The 20,215-nt window shown below is 54.5% G+C and overlaps 2 protein-coding genes across 3 annotated transcripts in view; both read left to right on the plus strand.

The window, feature by feature from the left end:
- Positions 1 to 20,215, plus strand: part of LOC137415943 (mitochondrial adenyl nucleotide antiporter SLC25A25) — a 210,929-nt gene that overhangs the window by 112,468 nt on the left and 78,246 nt on the right. The window lies entirely within an intron of this gene.
- The window catches only part of LOC137417470 (glutaredoxin-2, mitochondrial), a 45,151-nt gene that overhangs the window by 2,706 nt on the left and 22,230 nt on the right, over positions 1 to 20,215 (plus strand). Inside the window, exon 1 of one of the 2 annotated variants that reach the window (XM_068103389.2) lies at positions 17,595 to 17,836. The exons of the other annotated variant lie outside the window; for it this stretch is intronic. Within the exon in view, the coding sequence (XP_067959490.2) occupies positions 17,780 to 17,836 (57 nt within the window). The 5' untranslated portion in view covers positions 17,595 to 17,779. Of the gene's footprint in view, positions 1 to 17,594; positions 17,837 to 20,215 lie in introns of those variants that run through there. 2 annotated transcript variants of the gene reach the window in all.

The following is a 20,215-nucleotide window of genomic DNA, read 5'->3' on the forward strand; positions in this document are numbered from 1 at the left end:
ACCATGCTGCATATAAATGCCACGCCATGCTGCATATAAATACCACACCATGCTGCATATAAATACCACAAAATGCTGCATATAAATACCACACCATGCTGCAGAAAAATACCACACCATGCTACATATAATTACCACACCATGCTACATATAATTACCACACCATGCTGCATAGAAATACCACACCATGCTGCATATAAATACCACACCATGCTGCATAGAAATACCACACCATGCTGCATAGAAATACCACACCATGCTGCATAGAAATACCACACCATGCTGCATAGAAATACCACACCATGCTGCATAGAAATACCACACCATGCTGCATAGAAATACCACACCATGCTGCATAGAAATACCACACCATGCTGCATAGAAATACCACATCATGCTGCATAGAAATACCACACCATGCTGCATAGAAATACCACACCTTGCTGCATAGAAATACCATATCATGCTGCATAGAAATACCACACCATGCTGCATATAAATACCACACCATGCTGCATATACATACCACACCATGCTGCATAGAAATACCACACCATGCTGCATAGAAATACCACACCTTGCTGCATATAAATACCACACCTTGCTGCATAGAAATACCACACCTTGCTGCATATAAATCCCAAACCTTGCTGCATAGAAATAGCACACCTTGCTGCATAGAAATACCACACCTTGCTGCATATAAATACCACACCATGCTGCATATAAATACCACACCATGCTGCATAGAAATACCACACCTTGCTGCATATAAATACCACACCATGCTGCATATAAATACCACACCATGCTGCATATAAATACCACACCTTGCTGCATATAAATACCACACCACCCTGCATATAAATACCATACCATGCTGCATAGAAATATCACACCTTGCTGCATAGAAATACCACACATTGCTGCATATACATACCACACCATGCTGCATATAAATACCACACCATGCTGCATATAAATACCACAACATGCTGCATATAAATACCACACCATGCTGCATATAAATACCACACCATGCTGCATATAAATACCACACCATGCTGCATATAAATGCCACACCATGCTGCATATAAATACCACACCATGCTGCATAGAAATACCACACCATGCTGCATAGAAATACCACACCATGCTACATATAAATACCACACCATGCTGCATAGAAATACCACACCATGCTGCATAGAAATACCACACCATGCTGCATAGAAATACCACACCATGCTGCATAGAAATACCACACCATGCTGCATAGAAATACCACATCATGCTGCATAGAAATACCACACCATGCTGCATAGAAATACCACACCTTGTTGCATATAAATACCACATCATGCTGCATCGAAATACCACACCATGCTGCATATAAATACCACACCATGCTGCATATAAATACCACATCATGCTGCATATAAATATCACACCATGCTGCATAGAAATACCACACCATGCTGCATAGAAATACCACACCTTGCTGCATATAAATACCACTCCATGCTGCATATAAATACCACACCTTGCTGCATAGAAATACCACACCTTGCTGCATATAAATACCACACCTTGCTGCATAAAAATACCACACCTTGCTGCATATAAATACCACACCATGCTGCATATAAATACCACACCATGCTGCATAGAAATACCACATTTTGCTGCATAGAAATACCACACCTTGCTGCATAGAAATACCACACCATGCTGCATAGAAATACCACACCATGCTGCATAGAAATACCACACCATGCTGCATAGAAATACCACACCATGCTGCATAGAAATACCACATCATGCTGCATAGAAATACCACACCATGCTGCATAGCAATACCACATCATGCTGCATAGCAATACCACACCATGCTGCATAGAAATACCACATCATGCTGCATAGAAATACCACACCATGCTGCATAGAAATACCACACCATGCTGCATATAAATACCACATGATGCTGCATATAAATACCACACCTTGCTGCACGCATGTTTGATGTAGTTTTTGGTAATGGTCTTGTAGCATACCTGCCTGCCCTACTGCTTTAGCATTAGTTTACCTTTCACCAAGCCCAGGCCTGCTTGGACCAGGGCGGGTATTATACGTTCGTTTTATTATTGTCAAATAGTACTAGTACTGTAGCGGCTACCGCTGGGTTTTCACAATCGCCTTGCACCTATCAAGGACGCGGAGCGATCACCATGCCGGGCTCGTCCAGGACGCCCGGGCAGGCCCGCGCTCAACTTGCCAGGCCGCGGTCGGGACGCTGGGCCACGCCCCCTCTCGCCTTTCCTGGGCAAACGCTCCGGGATAATATGTATATATATTGCTGCCCGATAAACGGGCTTTTCAGAGTGCCTGAGTGTTTGGTTTGATTAAAGCAACTCGGATGAATTCCAGCTTTTTGTCGCGTCCATTCTTCCGATCGACGTGGGAGCCCCAGCTCCTTCATTGGTGACCTACCGACATGGACACGGCAGTCGCCCTTAAACTGCCTACCTTCTGGGAGGCTCACGCGGCGGTTTGGTTCGCACAGGCGGATTCCCTGTTCGCCCTGCGAGGCATCACGGCCGACGACACCCGCTTCCACCATGTGGTAGCAGCGCTCGGTTCGGCCACCGCGGCCCGCGCCCTGAGCCTCCTCGAGAGCCCGCCAGCCGCTGACAAATACGGCGCGATTAAGAAGCTTCTCCTCGACGCTTTCGTCCTCCCATCGGCGGAACGCGCACGGCGCCTGCTCGACCTGCCCGAGCTCGGCGACATGCGCCCTTCCGAGCGAATGGACTACATGCTTTCACTGCTCGGCGAGCACTCTCCGGCATTCCTGTTCTGGGAGCTGTTCCTCCGTCAGCTGCCTAACCCGGTACGCCTCGCCCTGGCAAGCACGACGATCACAGATCCCCGGGCCCTTGCCAGAGAAGCCGACAAGATCTCCGCCGCAGGACAGCGCATCGCAGCGGCGACATGGGACCCACCGCCGTCCGACGCAACACCCATGGCGCCCGAGCACCCGGCACGGTCGACGACCGAACCGCCGACGCAATTGGCGGCCGCTACACCGAGCCGACCACCTCCAGCACGACGACCGGGGCCTCCACCTGACCAAGCGTGGTGTTACTATCATGCCAGGTTCGGACAGAAGGCCCGGACATGCCGACCCCCGTGCACCTTCGGCAGGCCGGGAAACGGCCGGGCCGGCGTTCATTACCAGCCATGAGCGCCGGCCACACGGGCAACTTACTGTTCATCACGGATAAAGCGTCCGGACGGCGCTTCCTGTGCGACACCGGCGCCCAACTGAGTGTCATACCCGCCTCTGACCAGGACAGGCAATCCGCGGTTTGCGGCCCCTCCTTGGTTGCGGCCAACGGATCGACCATCCGCACCTTCGGCCCGCGCAACGTCACCCTCTGCTTCGGCGGCCAACGCTTTGCTTGGACGTTTGTAACCGCAAACGTGCCCATGGCTCTGCTAGGCGCCGACTTCCTCTGCGCACACGGACTGCTGGTGGACGTCCAACGGCGTCGATTAATCAACGCCGAAACCTTCAGCTCCCTGGTATGCACATTGAGGAGCTCCGCGCCGACCGAGCTGGCATGCGCCGTCCCGGCGGCGAACGAGTTTGCTCGCCTGCTCACGGAGTTCCCGGCCCTCACGCGGCCGACGTTTTCGGCCGTCGCAGTACGGCATGGGATCGAGCACCACATACCAACCATGGGCCCGCCGGTCTACGCCAGGGCCCGCCGCCTCGACCCAGCCAAGCTCGCCGTGGCGAAGGCCGAATTCGACGCGTTGGAGCACCTCGGCATCATGCGGCGCTCCGATAGCGCGTGGGCCTCGCCACTGCACATCGTGCCAAAGCCGGGGGGTGGATGGCGCCCGTGTGGTGACTACCGCCGTCTCAATGACGCTACCACCCCCGACAGGTACCCGATCCCGCATATCCAAGACTTCTCCACCCGTCTGGCGGGACGGGTCATTTTTTCGAAAATTGATCTCATACGGGGATATCACCAGGTACCTGTCAGGGTAGCCGACGTCCCTAAAACGGCAGTCATCACGCCGTTCGGCTTATTCGAATTCTTGCGGATGCCGTTTGGTCTCAAGAACGCGGCTCAGGCGTTCCAGCGCTTGATGGACGGCGTGCTGCGTGACCTGCCGTTCCTTTTCGTTTACCTGGACGACATCCTCGTCGCCAGCACGTCGCGGGCCGAGCACCTCCTCCACCTCCGAACACTGTTCGGGCGCCTCAGCGAGCACGGCCTCATCGTCAACCCGGCCAAATGCCACTTCGGCACGATGGCCGTTGATTTTTTGGGCCACCACATCACCAAGAACGGGGCCGTGCCGCTGCCAACCAAGGTCGAGGCCATCACCACGTTCCCGCGTCCCCGCACCATAAAGGCCCTGCAGGAATTCCTGGGAATGGTGAATTTTTATCACCGCTTCGTGCCCCGCGCTGCTCAACTCATGCGGCCCCTCTACGAAGCCCTCCGGGGCAAGCCGGCCAAGCACGACATCGCCTGGTCCGCAGCAATGGATGCGGCCTTCCAAAGCTCAAAGCGGGCCCTCGCCGACGCAACACTGCTCGCTCACCCGGTGCTCAACGCTCCCATCGCCCTCACCACGGCTGCCTCCGACTACGCGGTGGGCGCCATACATGAGCAATGGGTGAACGGGGTTTGGCAGCCACTCGCTTTTTTCAGCCGGCAGCTCCGGCCGAACGAGTTCAAATACAGCACGTTTGACCGGGAGCTCCTCCGTCTACACCTGGCCGTCCGCCATTTCCGCCACCTCCTGGAGGGCCGACCTTTCACGGCGTTCGTCGACCACAAGCCGTTGGTTTACGCCATGGCCAAGATCACGGAGCCGTGGTCGGCCCGCCAACAGCGCCACCTCTCCGCCGTGTCGGAGTTTACGACGGACATCCGGCACGTCGCCGGCAAAAACAACGCCGTGGCCGACTGTCTTTCCCGGACCAGCGCGAACGCGGTCCACCTGGGCGTGGACTTTGCGCTTATGGCGGCGGACCAAACCACCGACACCACGGTGCAAGCCCTCCGGGCGGCGGACACGGGCCTCCGCCTGGCCGACATCCCCTTCGTGGACACTGTCCTGCTCTGCGACGTCTCCCAAGGCCAGCCTCGCCCCATCGTGCCCGTCACCTGGCAACGCCGCATCTTCGCCTCCCTCCACGGCCTTTCCCACCCGGGCCGGAAAGCTTCCCAGAAGCTGGTGTCGGCGCGATTCGTCTGGCACGGCCTTCGTCGGGACGTCCGCAATTGGACCAGCACCTGCACGGCCTGCCAACGGGCCAAGGTCCACCGACACACCCAGGCCCCGCTGGCACCTTTCACCGTGCCCGAACGACGTTTCGACCACATCAACGTGGATCTGGTGGGCCCCCTCCCCCCGTCATGGTGGTTCACACACCTGCTCACCATGGTGGACAGGACCACCAGGTGGCCGGAGGCCGTTCGCGTCGTCTCCACCACCACCGCCGACGTGGCGCAGGCTTTCATCGCCACCTGGGTCGCCCGCTTCGGCGCACCGGCGGACATCTCGTCAGACCGCGGACCACAGTTCACCTCCGAGCTGTGGGGTGCGGTCGCCCGCAACCTGGGGGTCAAGCTCCACCGTACTACGGCCTACCACCCCCAAGCAAATGGGTTGTGCGAGCGATTCCACCGCTCCATGAAGGCCGCGCTCATGGCCGGCCTTCAAGACGGCGGTTGGGCCGACCGGCTGCCGTGGGTCCTTTTGGGCCTCCGCACGGCCCCCAAGGAGGACCTCCAGGCATCCACCGCCGAGCTTGTCTATGGCCAGGCGCTACGCGTCCCGGGCGAATTCGTGCCCGACGCTACCAGTCCCTGGTCCGCAGCTCACCAGCGCTCGGACCTCCAGGAGGCCGCCCGACAGTTTGCCCCCGTGCCAACATCCCGCCACGGTGACCCCCAGTCCTACGTCCCCCCAGCACTTCGCACAGCGGAGTATGTTTTTGTGCGTCACGACGCACATCGGGGGCCACTCCGACCGCCGTACGACGGGCCCTTCCGGGTGCTGCGACGGGACGACAAGTCGTTCGTCATCGACATCGGCGGCAGGTCGGACCGGATTGCGGTGGACCGCCTCAAGCCGGCGCACGTGGACGTCGACCACCCACCACGGGTGGCCCTTCCGCCGCGGCGAGGCCGCCCCCCGTCCACGGTGCCCCCCACTCGACCGCCCACCACCACACCGGACCCCCTCCCACGACCCGCCAGGGGTCGCTTCGGCCGGGTCATCAGGACCCCCCTCAAATTGACCCTGCCGGTGCAAGTCGATTCTGGGGGGACGTGTGTAGCGGCTACCGCTGGGTTTTCACAATCGCCTTGCACCTATCAAGGACGCGGAGCGATCACCATGCCGGGCTCGTCCAGGACGCCCGGGCAGGCCCGCGCTCAACTTGCCAGGCCTCGGTCGGGACGCCCGGGCATGCCCGGGCAGGCTCGCTCTCAACTTGCCAGGCCGCAGCCAGGACGCTGGGCCACGCCCCCTCTCGCCTTTCCTGGGCAAACGCTCCGGGATAATATGTATATATATTGCTGCCCGATAAACGGGCTTTTCAGAGTGCCTGAGTGTTTGGTTTGATTAAAGCAACTCGGATGAATTCCAGATTTTTGTCGCGTCCATTCTTCCGATCGACGTGGGAGCCCCAGCTCCTTCAGTACCCTACTGCAAAGCCGCAATGAGCAGGCGAAGCCAAAGCCTCTTGCCACTATTTTACCCATCACTATGGCTTCAGTAGGTTAGGTAGTTGGTAGTTGGTAGTAGGTAGATGTAGTAGGTACCGTACCTCGTTAAAAATGACACCATTTGCATTCTGCATGAGATTAAAATTTATAAAATGTCCTTGATTAATTCGGTGAATTCCGTCTCAACTTCGGATATTTCCGGCCGTGAAAAACTATCCCCGACGGCCGCGAGATTTCTAAAAAATCATTCTTCGTCAATTTTAGAATATTTGATGCCGTTTTCAGCCTCCGAAACGCGGTAATAAGCTTTTTTGAAATATTTTTTCAAATACTCGAATCTCATTGGTTCCGGTGTTTGGTGACGATTATCGTTGAAGATAACCAGAGCCCGGGGAACAAGGTTGGTCTTAAAGTATTTTAATTACAAATTAGAGGTGCATAAGATTGTGAATCAAACAAAGACGGGTGAAACAAACTGCTATTGAACTTTTCTCAATTTTTTATGCATACTTCCGCATCCGCAAGATCGCGGCCTCCATTGAGTGATTTGGTTTTTGAAATATTTTTTCAAATTCTCGAATCTCATTGGTTCCAGTGTTTGGTGACGATTTTCGTTGAAGATAACCAGGGCCCGTGTGGGCCCGGGGAACGAGGTTGGTCTCAAAGTATTTTAATTACAAATTAGAGGTGCATAAGAATGTGAATCAAAAAAAGACGGGTGAAACAAACTCCTATCGAACTTTTTCTCAATTTTTTATGCATACTTCCGCATCCGCAAGATGGCGGCCTCCATTGAGTGATTTGGTGCGTCAAAGCTTGGAATTCTCAAAGGATCCAGCAAAAACTGTTTTTTCAACATAACACGTACTGTTACGCGCTCCTCCCCGTCCCCCTGGTCACGGTGTACCTCCGAGCCCCGACAGGAGTCACGGCAGAAAAATGTGTTATTCTGTATGTCAAAGATCAATGGTGAAGCCACACCAATTGTTACTCACAAACAAATATTGTATTAAGATCACACAAGAATAACAGTACAACAATAATATGAATCAAAAGTACAATCAATATCCTATGATAGTACCATCAGTTTTATAATATATAACTCACTGTGCTCCAAGTGAGTGAAACAAGAACATCCCCAATGTCTCTAATCCCCGGCTTCAAGCCAGAGTCGATCCGCTCCAGCGATCGACAGATCAATGTCCAATCGAGACCAGAATCCCGTTGGGTTGGTAGGTACAGTCCGGCTGCCAAAGGTGTGCAAAGGCGCCCTCCAGGCGACTGGGAAATCACACCCTCGGGTATAGTATAGACGTTCCAAGGCTCACAGTCGGCAAACCTCAGATTTACCTTCAAAATCCGCGTTGCACACACACACACACACCAGATACGTCGGACTGCGGCGAAAACGGCTGACGGGAAGCAAAGAAAAACCTTGCGCGATGTGCAAAGGCTGAAGCGAAGCAAAGAAACCTTGATCGAGGCGCAAAGCGCGCGAGTCAAAATGGCCGACGGCCCATTCTCGAGACGTAACGGCCAGACAATGATTCTCTCCGGAATCGATCGCAAAACCTGACACGCAGGTTAATCTGTCACAGCGATAACCACTCTGTCGCAGGAAGCCCTTTTCCGGGAAACACAAAGTTCACTCGTGACTCTTGCTCGCCAACGTTCGCTCCAGACCGCAAAGCAACTATGCTTCTTGTCCGACTCCACTCGCTCCGCCTTCTTTTTTCTCCTCTTCCTCTTCTTCGTTGTCGTCCGGTTCCCGATCCGGTTTTCAGTTTCTTTTAACTCTAACTTTTTCACCTTTTGAAAACAGTTCCTAAACAATAAACCTTTTGAAAACAATAATAGTACATGGAATCAGAAATATTTGCAGTGGATGAAAACCACAACAACGGAAGTGACGAATCCGTAACAGTACGCGTTCATTCACAAAACCGGCTTCGCCAGCTACTAATATTATTATTGTTGTTAATATTATTAGTATTAATAAATGTTTTCTTACAATGTTATTATTGTTTTTGGTACTGTAGTTATTTTGTAATAGGAATACCATGCCATGGAAGGACCTATTAAACTGTTCCATGCACCTTAACATGGCGTATCTATCTATAATTCCAGTAATCTCTGTGTGTATGTTTGTATGTTTGTATGTTTGTATGTATGTATGTATGTTTGTCTGTGACCGCTGTTTCTCGACAACCACGGGTCCGATATACTTGCAACTTGCCAGGTATATTGCTGGGGACCCGAGGATGTGCCTTTTCAAGGTTTGAAATTAATCGGACAAGTAGTTACCGAGCTATGGCGATTTCTTTACCAAACACCGCAAGCCGTTCGCTTTGGACCAAACCATTGCATGTAAATAGAGGGGGGGGGTTCTGTGGTCGTTGCGAATGGACCAAACCATTCATGTAAATAGAGGGGGGGGTTCTGTGGTCGTTACTGCCACGTGGTTTCAAAGTTTTTTTTTGTTGTTGTTGTTTGCACGCATGTTTTTTTGCACCCACGTACGGGCACGCCCTAGGATGTTTACACACACACACCCCTACACAAATTTTTTTTTTTTTTTTTTTTTGGCAAGGAACGGGCACCCACGTACGGGCACGTCCTAGCTTATATATAGTACGGGCATGCCCTAGTGTTTAGAAACACAGGAATTCTTCCAGATTCTTTGTAGTTAATAAGTGTTACGGATTTGTCACTTCCGTTGTTGTGGTTTTCATCCACTGTAAACATTTTTGATTCCATGTACTATTATTGTTGTCGTTTAAGGGGAAAATAGAGATTACTATTTTCAAAAGGTAAAAAAGTTAATGTTTTAAATGAAACCGGAACCGGACGACGACGAAGAGGAAGAGGAAGAGGAAGAGAAGGCGGAGCGAGTGAGTCGGACAAGAAGCCGAGCTGCTTCGAGGTCTGCAGCGAACGATTGGCGAACGAGGGTCACAAGTGAACTTTGGGTATCCAGGGAAAGGGATTCCTGTTACAGAATTGTCATTGCTGTGACAGATAAACCTGCGTGACAGGTTTTGCGGTTGATTCCGGAGGGAATCATCAGAGTGCCATTACGCCACGAGAACGGGCCATCTGCCATTTTTACCTCGAGCAGGATTTGCGCATCGTTCAAGGCTTTTCACTTCGCTTCAACCATTTTCACCACATTCAGACGTTAATCTGGTGTGCGTGAGTAATGTGGCTTTTGAGTGGGAAATCTGCGGTTCGCCGATTTGGAGCCGTGGAACTTCCATACCCGAGGGTGTGATTTCCCAGTCGCCTTGAGGGCACCTTTGCGCAGCTTTGGCAGCGGGACTGTGACTGTCACCCGAACGGGATTCTGGTCTCGATTGGACATCGTTCTGACGATCACTGGAGCGGATCGACTTCGGCTTGATGCCGGAATAGAGACATTGGGGAATGTTCTTCTTTTTGCTCACTTGGAGCACAGTGAGTTATATTGTACGAACCTGATGGTACCATCATAGGAAAAATATATTGGTTGTACAACAACAACAACAATATGCATTTTAAAGGCCATTTTCCCTACTAGAGTGGGGGTTAGCCTTGCGGTCCCCATGACAATCTTCTCCATTTTGCCCTATTTTCTGCATCTCTCCTTGTTAACCCCCTTGCCCGCATTTCTTCTTCCACCATCTTTAGCCAAGTCTTTCTCGGTCTTCCTCGTCCTCTACTTCCTTCTACATTCATTTCCATCAGTATTCTCAACCAGTCACTTTCATCCTTCCTCAACACATGACCAAACCATCTCAACCTGTTCCTCTTCACAGCATCAATCACAGGCTCTATTCCCATCATCTTTCGCAATTCATCATTTGTCTTCCTCTCTCTCAACGATACTCCGCACATCCGTCGAACCATTCGCATTTCCACCCTTTCCAACCTTCGTTGCTGCTCTACGTTCATTACCCATGTCTCACTCCCATAAATCATAACACTTCTCACACATGCAGCATACACCTTTCCCTTCAGCTTCAACGACACTCCCCTCATCATCAGCACGCCACTCAGTTCCCGAAACTTCTTCCATGCGCATCTCACTCGAGCAACCATTGCCGAGTCTGATCCACCTTCTCCATTCAGCATGTCTCCGAGGTAGCAAAATGTTTTCACATCTTCCAGCTTCACGCCGTCTCCAAGATCCAACTCAACATTTCCCCCATCTGCAGCTCCCTCTGTGCACACCTTACATTTGAATGTAGCTGCCACACTGGTTAATGACCCTCTCAGACCACTACATTTTTTATGAACCCACTCAGCGCACATTGTACATTGAATGGAGTTCACTCCGACACCCTTCCTACACACAGCACAGGGCCACTTCCCAGTTCTTTCCACCTCACCACATGCTTTACCACTTGCCATCACCTTCGTCTTTCCGATATTCACCTTCAGACCTTTTGTCTCCATACATTCCTTCCACTTGTTCATCTTTTCCTTCAGTCCATCCATACTTTCCGCAATCAGCACCAGATCATCTGCATACAACAACTCCCACGGTAAACCCTCCTTTACGTTCCGAGCCAGCACCTCCATCACAGCTACAAATAGTAGTGGACTTAGTACCGACCCCTGATGCACTCCCACCTTCACCTCAAACTAACCTTTTTTTTTTCTGTTCCCGTCCTTCGTCCTTACAGCTGTGCGCGCTCTTTTGTACATTGCCATCACTACTCTGATCAACCATTCCTCCACTCCTAACTTCCTCAATGCCCATGTCAATACTTTTGGTTGTAAAAATTGTACAATTGGTTGTACAATTGATTACTATTGTTGTTGTACTGTTATTCTTGTGTGATCTTAACACAATACTTGTTTGTTGGTAACAATTGGTGTGGTTTCACCATTGATCTTTGACATACAGAATAACACATCTTTCTGCCGTGACTCCTCTCGGGGCTCGGAGGTACACCGTGACCGGGGTTTGGGGAGGAGCATATAACATCATAAGCCTGATCATCTCAAGAGATCATATCTATATCTATTCTCATTTTGAACAGGTTCCAGGGCTCTGCTGCTTATCCCGCTGGAGAAGCTTAGAGCTCTTTCATATGGCCCCCTCAATGCTCAATAGGAATTAATGACGATGTCAGTGCCTGCAGGGGACGCTATTTTTGACCATCGCCCCAAGCGCCACAAACCATTACTACGCCACTGTACACACACACACACACACACACACACACACCCACACACACACACACACACACTATACACACACACACACTGTACACACACACACACACACACACACACACGTTACGAGGGGCGGCAATTTGACATCTCGCCCCGAGCGTCATTTTCCCTCGACACGTCACTGCTCCAGTGTACTTGTGATCTCGTTTTAAAATTCCCTCCAGAATGTCTTGACGATGGACCCAGATTTCGTATGTCATATTCCCGTCAGGAAGCGACTCATTGTTACCCTGCGACGCCGGGTACCTTTGCTCGTTGATAATAATCTTGCGCAGACTAATGGCCTCCTCCTGCGTCGAAGTTAATTTGCATATTCGATTGATGTTGAAGCGGCTACCGCTGGGTATACACAATCGCCTTGCACCTACCGAGGACGCGGAGCGATCACCATGCCGGGCTCGTCCAGGACGCCCGGGCATGCCCGCTCTCGACTTGCCAGGCCTCGTCCGGGATGCCCGGGCATGCCCGCTCTCGACTTGCCAGGCCTCATCCAGGACGCCCGGGCACGCCCCCTCTCGCCTTTCCCGGGCAAACGCTCCGGGATAATGTGTATATATATTGCTGCCCGATAAACAGGCTTTTGAGAGTACCCGAGTTGATTTGACACAATAAAGAAACTCGGACGAATTCCAGCTTTTTGTCGCGTCCATTCTTCCGATTTACGTTGGAGCACAGCTCCTACATTGGTGACCCGACATGGACACGGCAGTTACCCTCAAACTGCCTACCTTCTGGGAGGCTCACGCGGCGGTTTGGTTTGCCCAGGCAGACTCCCTGTTCGCCCTGCGAGGCATCACGGCCGACGACACCCTCTTCCACCATGTGGTAGCAGCGCTCGGCTCCGCCACCGCGGCCCGCGCCCTGAGCCTCCTCGAGAGCCCGCCAGCCGCTGACAAATACGACGCGATTAAAAAGCTCCTCCTCGACGCTTTCGCCCTCTCATCGGCGGAACGCGCACGGCGCCTGCTCGACCTGCCCAAGCTCGGCGACACGCGCCCGTCCGAGCGAATGGACTACATGCTTTCGCTGCTCGGCGAGCACTCTCCGGCATTCCTGTCCCAGGAGCTTTTCCTCCGTCAGCTGCCCAGCCAGGTACGCCTCGCCCTGGCAAGCACGACGATCACGGATCCCCGCGCCCTCGCCAGGGAAGCCAACAAGATCTCCGCGGCAGGCCAACGCATTGGAGCAGTGACCTGGAGCCCACCGCCGTCCGAAGCAACGCCCATGGCGCCCGAGCACCCGGCACGGTCGACGACCGAACTGCCGACGCAATTGTCAGCCGCTACGCGCGCCGACCACCTCCAGCACGACGACCGGGGCCTCCACCTGACCAGGCGTGGTGTTATTATCATGCCAGGTTCGGACAGAAGGCCCGGACATGCCAACCCCCGTGCACCTTCGGCAAGCCGGGAAACGGCCGGGCCGGCGTTCATTACCAGCCATGAGCACCGGCCACACGGGCAACTTACTTTTCATCACGGACAAAGCGTCCGGACAGTGCTTCCTGTGTGACACCGGCGCCCAACTGAGCGTCATACCCGCCTCCGATCAGGACAAGCAGTCCGCGGTTTGCGGCCCCTCCTTGGTTGCGGCCAACAGATCGGCCATCCGCACCTTCGGCCCGCGCAACGTCACCCTCTGCTTCGGCGGCCAACGCTTTAATTGGACTTTTGTAACCGCAAGCGTGCCTATGGCTCTGCTAGGCGCCGACTTCCTCTGCGCACACGGACTGCTGGTGGACGTCCAACGGTGTCGCCTCATCAATGCTGAGACCTTCAGCTCCCTGGCATGCACATTGAGCAGCTCCGCTCCGACCGAGCTGGCATGTGCCCTCCAGGCGGCGAACGAGTTTGCTCGCCTGCTCACGGAGTTCCCGGCCCTCACGCGGCCGACGTTTTCGGCCGTCGCAGTACGACATGGGATCGAGCACCACATACCAACCACGGGCCCACCGGTCTACGCCAGAGCCCGCCGCCTCGACCCAGCCAAGCTCGCCGTGGCCAAAGCCGAGTTCGACGCTTTGGAACACCTCGGCATCGTGCGGCGCTCCGATAGCGCGTGGGCTTTGCCACTACACATCCTCCCAAAACCAGGGGGCGGCTGGCGCCAATGTGGCGACTACCGCCGCCTTAACGACGCTACCACCACCGACAGGTATCCGATCCCGCACATCCAAGACTTCTCCGCCCGTTTGGCAGGACGGGTCATTTTTTCAAAGATCGATTTAATACGGGGATACCACCAGGTACCTGTCAGGGTGGCCGACGTCCCAAAAACGGCCGTCATCACGCCGTTCGGCTTATTCGAATTCCTGCGAATGCCGTTTGGCCTCAAGAACGCGGCTCAGGCATTACAGCGTTTGATGGACGGCGTGCTGCGCGACCTGCCGTTCCTCTTCGTTTACCTGGACGACATCCTCGTCACCAGCACGTCCCGGGCCGAGCACCTCCTCCACCTCCGAACACTGTTCGGGCGCCTCAGCGAGCACGGCCTCATCGTCAACCCGGCCAAATGCCACTTCGGCACGACGGCCGTTGATTTTTTGGGCCACCACATCACCAAGAACGGGGCCGTGCCACTGCCAACCAAGGTCGAGGCCATGACCACGTTTCCGCGTCCCCGCTCCATAAAGGCCCTGCAGGAATTCCTGGGAATGGTGAATTTCTATCACCGCTTCGTGCCCCGCGCTGCTCAACTCATGCGGCCCCTCTACGAAGCCCTCCGGGGCAAGCCGGCCAAGCACGACGTCGTCTGGTCCGCAGCAATGGACGCGGCCTTTAAAAGCTCAAAGCGGGCCCTCGCCGACGCAACACTGCTCGCTCACCCGGTGCTCAACGCTCCCATAGCCCTCACCACGGATGCCTCCGACTACGCGGTGGGTGCCGTACATGAGCAATGGGTGAACGGGGTTTGGCAGCCACTCGCTTTTTTCAGCCGGCAACTCCGGCCGAATGAGCTCAAATATAGCACGTTTGACCGTGAGCTCCTCGGTCTACACCTGGCCGTTCGCCATTTCCGCCACCTCCTGGAGGGCCGACCCTTCACGGCGTTCGTCGACCACAAGCCATTGGTTTACGCAATGGCCAAGGTCACGGGGCCGTGGTCGGCCCGCCAACAGCGCCACCTCTCCGCCGTGTCGGAGTTTACCACGGACATCCGGCACGTCGCCGGCAAAGACAACGCCGTGGCCGACTGTCTTTCTCGGGACAGCGCGAACGCGGTCCACCTCTGCGTGGACTTCGCGCTTATGGCGGCGGACCAAACCACGGTGCAAGCCCTCCGGGCGGCAGACACGGGCCTCCGCCTGGCCGACATCCCCTTCGCGGACACTGTCCTGCTCTGCGACGTCTCCCAAGGCCAGCCTCGCCCCATCGTGCCCGTTACCTGGCAACGCCGCATCTTCGCCTCCCTCCACGGCCTTTCCCACCCGGGCCGGAAAGCTTCCCAGAAGCTGGTGTCAGCGCGATTCGTCTGGCACGGCCTTCGACGGGACGTCCGCGATTGGACCAGCACCTGCACAGCCTGCCAACAGGCCAAGGTCCACCGACACACCCAGGCCCCGCTGGCACCTTTCACGGTGCCCGAACGACGTTTCGACCACGTCAACGTGGACCTGGTGGGCCCCCTCCCCCCATCACGGGGTTTCACACACCTGCTCACCATGGTGGACAGGACCACCAGGTGGCCGGAGGCCGTTCCCCTCGTCTCCACCACCACCGCCGACGTGGCGCAGGCTTTCATCGCCAACTGGGTCGCCCGCTTCGGCGCACCGGCGGACATCTCGTCGGACCGCGGACCGCAGTTCACCTCCGAGCTGTGGGGCGCGGTCGCCCGCAACCTGGGGGTCAAGCTCCACCGTACTACGGCCTACCACCCCCAAGCCAACGGGTTGTGCGAGCGATTCCACTGCTCCATGAAGGGCGCGCTCATGGCCGGCCTTCAGGACGGCGGTTGGGCCGACCGGCTGCCGTGGGTCCTTTTGGGCCTCCGCACGGCCCCCAAGGAGGACCTCCGGGCGTCCACCGCCGAGCTTGTCTTCGGCCAGGCGCTACGCGTCCCGGGCGAATTCGTGCCCGACGCTACCAGTCCCTGGTCCGCAGCTCACCAGCGCTCGGACCTCCAGGAGACCGCCCGACGGTTTGCCCCCGTCCCACCACGGTGACCCCCAGTCCTACGTCCCCCCAGCGCTTCGCACAGCGGAGTACGTTTTTGTGCGTCATGACGCACATCGGGGGCCACTCTGGCCGCCGTACGATGGGCCCTTCCGGGTCCTGCGACGGGACGACAAGCCGTTCGTCATCGACATCGGCGGCAGGTCGGACCGGATTGCGGTGGACCGCCTCAAGCCGGCGCACGTGGACGTCGACCACCCACCACGGGTGGCCCTTCTGCCGCGGCGAGGCCGCCCCCCGTCCACGGTGCCCCCCACTCGACCGCCCACCACCACACTGGACCCCCCCCCCCCACAACCCGCCAGGGGTCGCTTCGGCCGGGTCATCAGGACCCCCCTGGAATTGATCCTGCCGGTGCAAGTCGATTCTGGGGGGACGTGTGTAGCGGCTACCGCTGGGTCTACACAATCGCCTTGCACCTACCGAGGACGCGGAGCGATCACCATGCTGGGCTCGTCCAGGACGCCCGGGCATGCCCGCTCTCGACTTGCCAGGCCTCGTCCGGGATGCCCGGGCATGCCCTGTCACGCCCGGGCATGCCCGCTCTCGACTTGCCAGGCCTCGTCCAGGACGCCCGGGCACGCCCCCTCTCGCCTTTTCCGGGCAAACGCTCCGGGATAATGTGTATATATATATTGCTGCCCGATAAACGGGCTTTTGAGAGTACCCGAGTTGATTTGACACAATAAAGAAAGTCGGACGAATTCCAGCTTTTTGTCGCGTCCATTCTTCCGATTTACGTTGGAGCACAGCTCCTACAATGTATCATATCAGGCGTGTTCATTTACCAAGTTTCTTGTGGAGAGCGCGCCAAATGGTTTAAGCACTCAAGCAAGCACTCCATTCAAAACCTTTGATAAGGAACGGCTGGCTTGCCAAGCGCTAGCAATCTGGTTGGTAATGGACCGCCACACAGTCGATATTTCTCTCAATCAGAATGACAATTTGTTTCGCTCGTTGAAGACCTCTTTATTTTTGCTTGTTTTGCTTGTTTAATTTACTCTTCCAAAGATAGTAAAAAATCGGTCAAAGTTACTATAAATCGATAAGGTAAATGGCCTTCAATTTTGCACTGCCACTAAGCCGGTGTAATGGGCTGACGGTTTCATTGTTAGTGTAATAATCGTGAATCTCGCCTATTTTATTTTTTTCCCCCTGAGCTGATTACATCATTTGTTTTATACTTGGACATCTCTACAAAAACTTCATTGTTTGAAAACACGTGCTTTATAAAGTGAATCGGTCAAACTTTTTCTTGGTCTTTAAAAACGTTGAAAAGGCGAAGTTTTCGAATGGATTCTAAACCGGCAGCTGAAACTGAAATTATTATTACCGTAGTGCATGCACAAAGTATTTGATTTACGGGTTCTAAAACAATGGCAATATATATATATATTTCTATATTTGTATTTCTTATATCATGTTTTTAAAATCTTCGACTTTTCCAAGGTTGTTTACAAAGCTGAGGGTTGTCAGAGCGCAGGCTTTGGTCTGTCCTCACGTTGGTTCTAATTTTCTATTATCTCGCTCCGGACTGGTACCTGGGCGGATCACGTGGTGGAGGTTCGTTTGGACCAAGTGTCCGTCGAATTTAACGATTTTAGAGAAAAACAGAACGGTCTTCACATGGGAGGCGCTGTGTCACACCCGGCACTAGTTTCGCCGGCTTCGGCCTTCATAGAGGTTGGTCACGTCTTCTTGGTCGATGTAGGCTACACTTGTCTTTGTCCCTCTCCTGGCTGTCAGGTCATTTTTGTCCATCTGGCTGTCATCCTGGCAATGCCCCCACCTTAATTGTTTTCAGTAGTTTACAATTAAGATAAAAACATCCCGTATTTAAACGTGAGTAGCAATAATAATAATGAACGTAAACTGTATTTGTGATTTCACGTACACTGTAACTACACGAGAAAACGGTAAGTTTGGAAAGTCAGACCGAGCTACCCAATAAGCAATATAAATATGAACCCCTTGTCACCCTCCCCCCCCCCCCACCCCACCGCCCCCGCCCTCGCCCCCCAGCCCCCCCCGCCCTCGCCCCCCAGCCCCCCCGCCCCAATAGTGAAGTCAAACTACGCCTATGCCTGGCTCTCTATTAATCTCTGTCCATTAATCAGTCCCTCTCTTGGCTGCCCATTATTCCCTGTCCCTCTCCTGGCTGCCCATTATTCCCTGTCCCTCTCCTGGCTGCCCATTATTCCCTGTCCCTCTCCTGGCTGCCCATTATTCCCTGTCCCTCTCCTGGCTGCCCATTATTCCCTGTCCCTCTCCTGGCTGCCCATTATTCCCTGTCCCTCTCCTGGCTGCCCATTATTCCCTGTCCCTCTCCTGGCTGCCCATTATTCCCTGTCCCTCTCCTGGCTGCCCATTATTCCCTGTCCCTCTCCTGGCTGCCCATTATTCCCTGTCCCTCTCCTGGCTGCCCAATATTTCCTGTTCCTCTCCTGGCTGCCCATTATTACCTGTCCTTCTCCTGGCTGCCCATTATTCCCTGTCCCTCTCCTGGCTGCCTATTATTCCCTGTCCGTCTCCTGGCTGCGGATTATTCCCTGTCCCTCTCCTGGCTGCCCATTATTCCCTGTCCCTCTCCTGGCTGCGCTTTATTCCCTGTTCCTCTCCTGGCTGCCCATTATTCCCTGTCCCTCTCCTGGCTGCCCATTATTCCCTGTCCCTCTCCTGGCTGCCCATTATTCCCTGTTCCTCTCCTGGCTGCCTATTATTCCCTGTCCCTCTCCTGGCTGCCCATTATTCCCTGTCCCTCTCCTGGCTGCGCTTTATTCCCTGTTCCTCTCCTGGCTGCCCATTATTCCCTGTCCCTCTCCTGGCTGCCCATTATTCCCTGTCACTCTCCTGGCTGCGCTTTATTCCCTGTTCCTCTCCTGGCTGCCAATTATTCCCTGTCCCTCTCCTGGCTGCCCATTATTCCCTGTCCCTCTCCTGGCTGCGCTTTATTCCCTGTTCCTCTCCTGGCTGCCCATTATTCCCTGTCCCTCTCCTGGCTGCCCATTATTCCCTGTCCCTCTCCTGGCTGCCCATTATTCCCTGTCCTCCTGGCTGCCCATTATTCCCTGTCCCTCTCCTGGCTGCCTATTATTCCCTGTCCCTCTCCTGGCTGCCCATTATTCCCCGTCCCTCTCCTGGCTGCCCATTATTGCCTGTCCCTCTCCTGGCTGCCCATTATTCCCTGTCCCTCTCCTGGCTGCCCATTATTCCATATCCCTCTCTGCCCATTATTCCCTGTCCCTCTGCTGGCTGCCTATTATTCCCTGTCCTTCTCCTGGCTGCCCATTATTCCCTGTCCTTCTCCTGGCTGCCCATTATTCCCTGTCCTATTCCTGGCTGCCTATTATTCCCTGTCCCTCTCCTGGCTGCCCATTATTCCCCGTCCCTCTCCTGGCTGCCCATTATTCCCTGTCCCTCTCCTGGCTGCCCATTATTCCCTGTCCCTCTCCTGGCTGCCCATTATTCCCTGTTCCTCTCCTGGCTGCCCATTATTCCCTGTCCCTCTCCTGGCTGCCCATTATTCCCTGTCCTTCTCCTGTCTGCCCATTATTACCTGTCCTTCTCCTGGCTGCCCATTATTCCCTGTCCCTCTCCTGGCTGCCCATTATTCCCTGTCCTTCTCCTGGCTGCCCATTATTACCTGTCCTTCTCCTGGCTGCCCATTATTCCCTGTCCTTCTCCTGTCTGCCCATTATTACCTGTCCCTCTCCTGGCTGCCCATTATTCTCTGTCCCTCTCCTGGCTGCTCATTATTCCCTGTCCCTCTCCTGGCTGCCCATTATTCCCTGTCCCTCTCCTGGCTGCCCATTATTCCCTGTCCCTCTCCTGGCTGCTCATTATTCCCTGTCCCTCTCCTGGCTGCCCATTATTCCCTCTCCCTCTCCTGGCTGCCCATTATTACCTGTCCTTCTCCTGGCTGCCCATTATTCCCTGTCCCTCTCCTGGCTGCCTATTATTCCCTGTCCGTCTCCTGGCTGCGGATTATTCCCTGTCCCTCTCCTGGCTGCCAATTATTCCCTGTCCCTCTCCTGGCTGCCCATTATTCCCTGTCCCTCCCCT

The sequence above is a fragment of the Myxine glutinosa genome, chromosome 13 (assembly GCF_964187855.1).
Source record: "Myxine glutinosa chromosome 13, kmMyxGlut1.1, whole genome shotgun sequence".
Lineage (NCBI taxonomy): Eukaryota > Metazoa > Chordata > Myxini > Myxiniformes > Myxinidae > Myxine > Myxine glutinosa.